This window comes from Mandrillus leucophaeus, unplaced genomic scaffold (assembly GCF_000951045.1).
Source record: "Mandrillus leucophaeus isolate KB7577 unplaced genomic scaffold, Mleu.le_1.0 Scaffold542, whole genome shotgun sequence".
Taxonomy (NCBI): Eukaryota; Metazoa; Chordata; class Mammalia; order Primates; family Cercopithecidae; genus Mandrillus; species Mandrillus leucophaeus.
Genome location: NW_012105831.1, coordinates 135932 through 143742, shown reverse-complemented (window position 1 = coordinate 143742; position 7811 = coordinate 135932). Strand labels below are relative to the sequence as shown.

The following is a 7811-nucleotide window of genomic DNA, read 5'->3' as shown; positions in this document are numbered from 1 at the left end:
GAAATAAATCTGGCACAAAGGGATAATCTCAACTATATGCAATGCCATCTTTTTGTATGTATGTTGCACATATATGTAAATGTATAAACGCACACACAGTTCAAGCATAACTGATTATATGAGTATGTATATGAGCACACATGAACATACGTTTATGATAGGGAACTCAAAACAGTTAAGTGTAATTGATTATATGTGTATATTTACATATGTACACACAAACGCACTAAATCAATTATACTTTAATTGTTTTGAATTCCCTGCCATAACGTAGTTAGCTCAACCATCCTAGGGGGATACTAGGAGGAGTACTGATAACTGACATGCATGGAACACCTGTGAACTACCACTTCTGGTTCAGGGGGCAAGTTATGGGACTCCACTACCCTGAACATGCTGGAGGGTTCCTGAGTTTCCAGTACCACATGCTGCAAAGGCAGAAGTTACGTCATGACAGCACTGGGAAGGCCACGGGGTTTGTTGTCTGCCTCCGTTTTTCCCCAGAGGCTGGCAATCTCTAAGGGTTAGTCCCTTTAGCTCGGGACCCACATTAGACATCTTCCTTTAGTAAATGTGCACTAAATACAGAAAGCCTTGGCAAAAGATCTATACTCCTAGAAATACAAATCTATGGGCTAAGGGCGGTGGCTCATGCCTGTAATCCCAGCACATTGGGAGGCCGAGGTGGGTGGCCAACATGGTGAAACCCCATCTCTACTAAAAATAAAAAAGTTAGCTGGGCGTGGTGGCAGGCCCCTGTAGTCCCAGCTATTTGGGAAGCTGAGGCAGAAGAATCACTTGAACCCGGGAGGCAAAGGTTGTAGTGAGCTAAGATTGCGCCACTGCACTCCAACTTGGGCAACAGAGCGAGACTCCATCTCAAAAAAAAAAGAAATACATACCTATATATAGACGGTCTGAGTAATAAATCTGAGAAAATTTTCACATCTCTTTGCTACTTTATCAGGGAGCAGGTGTTTCAATCATTGTGTTATGATGTAAGGCCAAAATGAAGATACATTTTACAACTTTTAAGGAAAAACCATTTTTTAGGCAATAAATATTGATTTTAGCCCATAGGAATGGCTTATCTGGCAAAGTCTGAGAAGAACTTTAGTAGTAAATAGTAAATTCAAGGAAAAAAGAAAATAACCACTACTCTAGTAAACATGAAAGTAGCTTATCTCTAGGCTATCAGGAGACCATGTAAAAGTTAGCAAATATCATGCCTTGGAGCATAGGAGTATTAAAACAGGGGCCACATTTCATCAGCACTGACCTTAAAAATCCATGTAATGGCAAGGCGATAAGATCATTTTCAGTGCAACTTGATTAAAGTCAGTTTCTCTGACTAGACCGAGTAAGGACTGAGTCTGTTTTTTTCTACAGCTACTACGTGCTTTCCAAAATCGTATTACGCTTCCTACTTAACATTAACTTCATATAAATTAATGAGATTCAGTAGAAATCTGTTGAAATGAAACTATCATTGATATGTATAATATGAAGATATTTAAAAATATGCATCTTCAGAATGAAAACTAAATAAAAACTCTGCTTCTTGTCTCACTGTGGTGGCTCATGTGATTCCAGATTTTTAGAGGCCAAGCGGAGGACTGCTTAAAGCCAGGGGTTTAAGACTAGCCTGGGGAATACAGCAAGATCCTGTCTATACAAAAATTTTAAAAAAATTAGCAGGGCATGGTGGCACATGCCTGTAGTCTCAGCTACTTGGGAGGCTGAGATGGGAGGATCATTTGAGCCCAGGAAGTCAAGGCTGCAATGAGTCCTGATCACGCCACTACACTTTAGCCTCGGAGATATAGTGAGGCACTGTCTAAAAACAGAACAAAGAAACAAAGACGCAAACAAAAACCCCCCTGTTTTATGACCCAGCTGTATCAGTTTGGGCAGAATGTTCAACTTCTTCAACCCATTTTTTCCCCTGGGGAAAAGCACATTACCTACTTGACACAGTTACTGGCAGTTACACAGTGGTAGGGGTTTTCTTTCTTGTGATCCCAAAGTCAAGCAACAAATATTATATGACAATGAGATATTTGTAGTCTCTGAAATTTAAAGCTTTTTGAAAGGTGTCACAGAGGTCATCTAAATTCAATGTCTCCTTTAAATTAAGGTTAAATGATGTCCAAAGTCATAAAGATAGTGAGTGCAAAGGCTGGGACTCCCTGTCTACTGTTCAATACTCTCCCGTTTTGGTATTTTTGGTTTTATAAAATATTATGATCTTGCCTTCAAGTTAGTAGGTGTGTCAGTATAATCTTGGGCAAGTTATTTCATCTCTTTATGTCTCAGTTTATCTGTGAAGCACAGATAGTAAGACATAATTCACAAGATTGTTGATTAAATAAATGAATACATATAGTTGGCCCTTAACATGGACATTAGGAGCCCTGACCCCTTGTGAAGTCAAAAATCTGTGTATAAGTTTGGACTCTCCAAACTCAACTTTTAATAGCCTCCCGTTGACCTGAAGCCTCATCAATAAACAGTTAATTAACACATATTTTGTACGTTGTATGTGTTATACATAGTATTCCTAAAATAAAGGAACCTAGAGAAAAAAACTGTTACTAAGTAAATCATAAGGAAAATACATTTACAGTACTGTATTTATTGATAAGGTAGGTTTTTTTTTTTTTTTTTTTTGGAGATGGAGTCTCGCTCTGTTGCCCAGGTTGGAACGCAGTGGCATGATCTCGGCTCACTGCAACCTCCACCTCCCGGGTTCAAGCAATTCTCTTGCCTCAGCCTTCTGAGTAGCTGGGATGACAGGCATGCGCCACCACACCTGGTTAATTTTGTATTTTTAGTAGAGATGGGGTTTTTCCATGTTGGTCAGGCTGGTCGCGAACTCCCGACCTCAAGTGATCGGCCCACCTCGGCCTCCCAAACTGCTGGAATTACAGGCATGAGCCACCGTGCCCAGCCTATAATTTTTTTTAAGAGCCTGGGTCTCACTCTGTTGCCCCAGCTGGAATGCAGTGGTGCACTCCAGCACCACTGCAGCCTGCAATTTCTGGGCTCAGGTCATCCTCCCATCTCAGCCTGCGTAGCTGAGACTATAAGCACACACCACCATGCCTGGCTAATTTTTAAATTTTTTCTTTAGATGGAGTCTCACTTTGTTGCCCAGGCTGGAGTGCAGAGGCATGATCTCAGCTCACTGCAGCCTCTGCCTCCTGGGTTCAAGTGAGTCTCCTGTCTCAGCCTCTCATAGCTGCGACTACAGGTGCATGCCACCACGCCCAGCTAATTTTTGTATTTTTAGTAGATGGGGTTTCGCCATGTTGGCCAGGCTGGTGTCGAACTCCCGACCTCAGGTGACCTGTTCACCTCAGCCTCCCAAAGTGCTGGGATTACAGGCATAAGCCACTGTGCCTGGTCAATTTTTAAATTTTTTTCTAGAGACCAGGTTGGTCTCAAACTCCTGGCCTCAAGTGATCCTCTTGCCTCTAACTCCCAAATTGCTAGAATTATGGGCATAAACTGCTGTGCCCAGGTAAATTTTAACTTTTTACAACAGATTTGTGCATATTTTATGGTAGTAAATGATAAAACAAACTAATATCTACATATGTTTGATGTATTCATGACATTCTTAACTTTTAAATTATTTCAATGTATCTAGGCTACAGGGGATTCACCTGCATTTTTTTTTTTTTTAAACTGTCACAAATCTCTAGAACATTTTCCAATTTATTTACTGAAAAAAATCTGGGTATAAATGGACTCATGCAGTTCAAACCCGTATTGTCCAAGTGTCAACTGTAGGAAGCATTTACACCAGTATGCAATACAAAGTATATGCTTAATATATGCTAGCTATTATATCATTTCATATTAAATTATTAATTATATATTAAATCTCAGTAAGATAGGCTGTAGCAAAATCAAAACATTTACTGAATAAACTGGACATAAAATAGTTCTCTCCCATTGATGGCTAATTACCTCTCATTCCTGTTAAGGCAAACTGAATGGTATTTCCTCCAACCCCACAGAATGCGTCTACTACAACATCACACTTGAAGGACTGACTAACACGGCCAGCAATGTGTTCAGCAATCTTCTCGGGTGTAACTGAAAACCAGCCCTCTGCAAAGGAAGAATATTTGTGTTAACATGTTCAATTTCAAGAAGCCAAGGCAAGCATAAGCATAGCAAACATTACTATATCTTACATACTTTTAAAAAGCTTAGTTTCCCTTTTTAAAAAATTATAAATTACCCAGTTTTAAAGAAAAAAATTTCAAAGTTTGTTATAAAAAGCAGCACCATTGCCAATTTCCACAGAAATGATGACCTCATTCTTAACCGAATTCTCTTGTAACACTGTGTACCTCCATCTTTGCAATAACTGAATTACAATTTTGATGTTTCTGTTTAAGGCTTTAACTACTGATTCCTGTGGAAAACAGAGAACTAGCTGCTCTAATTGGCTAGCTCCCCACACTCCACTGAGTTTCCCAATAATTTCACTCCTAAGGTTGAAGCAATAGCCTGGATTTGTATTGGACACTCCAGAAAAAACGGAATTTTTTTTTTTTTTTTTTTTTTGGAGACAGTGTCTTGCTCTGCTGCCCAGGTTGGAGTGCAACGGCATGATCTTGGCTCACCACAACTTCTGCCTCCTGGCTTCAAGCGATTCTCACGCCTCAGCCTCCTGAGTAGTTGGGACTACAGGCACAAACGACCACACCCAGCCAATTTTTGTATTTTTAGAAGATATGGGGTTTTGCCATGTTAGCCAGGTTGGTCTTGAATTCCTAGCCTCAAGTGATGTGCCTGCCTCAGTCTCCCAAAGTGCTGGGATTACAGGTGTGAGCCACCATGCCTGGCCAAAACTGCATGTTTTTAAAGGGTCAGAAAAAGCAGGAGCTGATAGCAAAAGGCAACAGGGCTGCAGAAGTATAGGAAGAACAGAGCCCTTATCATTTTCAGAAATGAGGTCCTGTGTCCATTCTAGAGGAAACAGAATACTGACCTCCTTCTTTCCTAGTAGGAAAAATTCACATTTTTTCAGAAAGACATTCATCTGAACAAAATGATGTGCTGGGCTGGGCGTGGTGGATCACTTGAGCCCAGGAGTTTGAGAGCAGCCTGGGCAACATGGCAAAACCCTGTCTCTACAAAAAATTAGCCAAGCATGATAGTGCTTGCTTGCAATCCCAGCTACTTAGGAGGCTGAGGCATGAGGATTGCTTTAGCCTGGGAGGTGGAGGTTGCAGTGAGCCGAGATTGTGCCACTGTACTCCAGCCTAGGTGACAGAGAGAGACCCTGTCTCAAAAATAAATAAATAAATAAATAAAAATAAAAATAAAAGAAAAGAAAAAGAAAAAGAAATAAATAAAAATAATGTGTGTTAATTTTCCTGTTGCTTCCCCTTACCAAAACTTTAAATGGCTCTTCGATACTGGAAAAAAAAGAATATACACTTTTATATAATTGCAAGTGTTTTCCACTCTTATTTCTCCTTACAAATTCCTATGTACTTCTTCTTCCAATACACAGCATTTTGCAAATTGTTTTAAAAGGGTTGGAGAACCCCTGAAATTCCATCATAGATCAAGAACTTCTGATTTTGATAGTTAATAAAAACCAATATTGAGGTAACCCCAACATGAAAATGAGCATCAGTCTGTAAGACTGAGTTAAGTAAGTTGCTGCAGATCATGGCAGGAAAGCTGGAGAAAGAATTCAAAACTTGCAAAGTTAATTAATTAAATTGTGTCTTTCTGCACTAGGTATTTCTTGATCAGGTTTTCCATTTAATAACTTATCAATCGCTTTTGCTATCTATCCTAAGGTGCTACAAATACAGATTAAACCCAAATCTGAAGTTTTAAAAATACACACACACACATATATACCCAAATTGAAGGACATTCTATAAAATAAATGGCCATTGATCCTTTGGAAAATGTTAGTCATGAAAGACAAAAATGGCTAAGGAAAGATTCCAGATTAAAGGAAACTAAAGAACATGAAAAATAAATGCAATAAATGATCCTATACTGGAAGGAAAAAAAAATGTGATAAAGGACAAGATTAGGACAACTGATGAAACTAGAGTATAAACTGTAGATTATAATATTGGAACAACGTTAAATTGATAATTTACTGTTTTAAACAACAATATACTTGTTCTTAGGAAATATACGCTAAAGTATTAAGGAATATGGGCATGATGTGTGTTAAGTACTGATCAGAAAAAGATACACACACATACAGATGGAGACAGAATGAGAACGTAAATGGGGCAAAATGTTGAAAATAACTGAATCTGGGAAAGGGGATATGAACATTCCCTGTATTATTCTTACAACTTTCTGTAAATTTGAAATGGTTTCAAAATAAAGCTAAAAAATACATAAATACTTTACCTCTGTCCAACTTAATCCCATCATCAAAACGGGAGAAGAGCCTGTACCTCTGGGCCCAGTATTTTGCCAGCTCAGGAACAGCAGCTATTTCAGGAGGCAGACCATTCACCTTTTTGTTCTTCTTCTTCTTCTTCTTCTTCTTAACTTCAGCTAAAATAATAAAGAATATAGATGCTAAGAAAAAATTAGTATCACAGGTGAGTTTATCTAAAAATGAAGCCATACCAAATAATTACAAGCAGAAGATGTATATAATGACACGCCCAGAGAAACAGGAAAGCCTGATGGAAATGCCATTGGTTTCAATCACTGCCAGCACTTTGCTACTTATTGGCTTTGTAAGCTTGGAAAAGTAGCCGAGGCTCTTTAAGCTCCAATTATTAATTCCTATAAAAGGAATGAATGGGCAGAGCGCGGTGGCTCACATCTGTAATCCCAGCACTTTGGGAGGCCGAGGCAGGCGGATCACCTGAGGTCAGGAGTTTGAGACCAGCCTGACCAACATAGTGAAACCCCATCTCTACTGAAAAAATAAAAAAAATAAAAGAAATTAGCCTGGCACGGTGGCAGGCGCCTGTAATCCCAGCTACTTGGGAGGCTGAGGCAGAAGAATTGCTTTAACCTGGGAGGCGGATATTGCAGTGAGCTGAGAACTGAGAATGTGCCATTGTACTCCAGCCTGGGTGACAGAGCAAGACTCTGTCTCCAAAAAAAAAAAAGAATGAATTAGTTAGTGAGTGGTATTTAACCAACTTAATTCACAGCAATGATAGGAAATATGTAGAAATACTGCTATAGACATAAAAGTTATTACTTCTGTTAGCCAAGATACTGCTTTATGTGGTGAATTACAGAATCTAAACATTTCCTTTCTATCAAGGACTAGATTAGGCTCTAGCTCTCAGCCACATCAAAGTCACCTGGCATCTGAGAACCTGAAACAAGGGTCACCAGCTCCATTCCACAGAAAATGATCTCATTCATTCAGAGACTGATTTTTTCCTTAATTAATTTTTATCAGTTTGGTTATTTGGTTTCAGTCCTCAGCAAATTAGAAGCAACAACATAGACAGATGAGACTTTTTTTCAGAGTTAAGTATAAAAACAAGAGGTGATGGCTAACAAAGAATAAGACTACACACTCAAATGGTCCTCAAGGATTGGGCTATGTCCTAATACATTTATCTTATCATTGTAAATAGTAAAAAATGTCATCATGAGTCAGTAAGGTCAGATCTTCCCATCCCCAAAAGTGTCACCAATAGCAAAGTACAGTGATTATTTCTCAACAGGGAGTATAATGACATTGTGGGTGGAATAATTCTCTGTTGTGCAAGACCATCTTGTACATGACCTAACATTAAGTAACTGAGTACTAAATGCCAGAATTTCTAATGTCATTC

The 7811-nt window shown here is 39.0% G+C and overlaps 1 protein-coding gene across 1 annotated transcript in view; it reads right to left on the bottom strand.

Annotated features, from left to right (window-relative positions):
- The window catches only part of TGS1 (trimethylguanosine synthase 1), a 63444-nt gene that overhangs the window by 16873 nt on the left and 38760 nt on the right, over window positions 1-7811 (bottom strand). Inside the window, exons 9-10 of the mRNA XM_011997559.1 lie at window positions 6409-6558; window positions 3976-4119 (exon numbers count right to left, since the gene is read on the bottom strand). Coding sequence (XP_011852949.1) covers window positions 3976-4119; window positions 6409-6558 — 294 coding nt within the window. The remainder of the gene's footprint in view (window positions 1-3975; window positions 4120-6408; window positions 6559-7811) is intronic.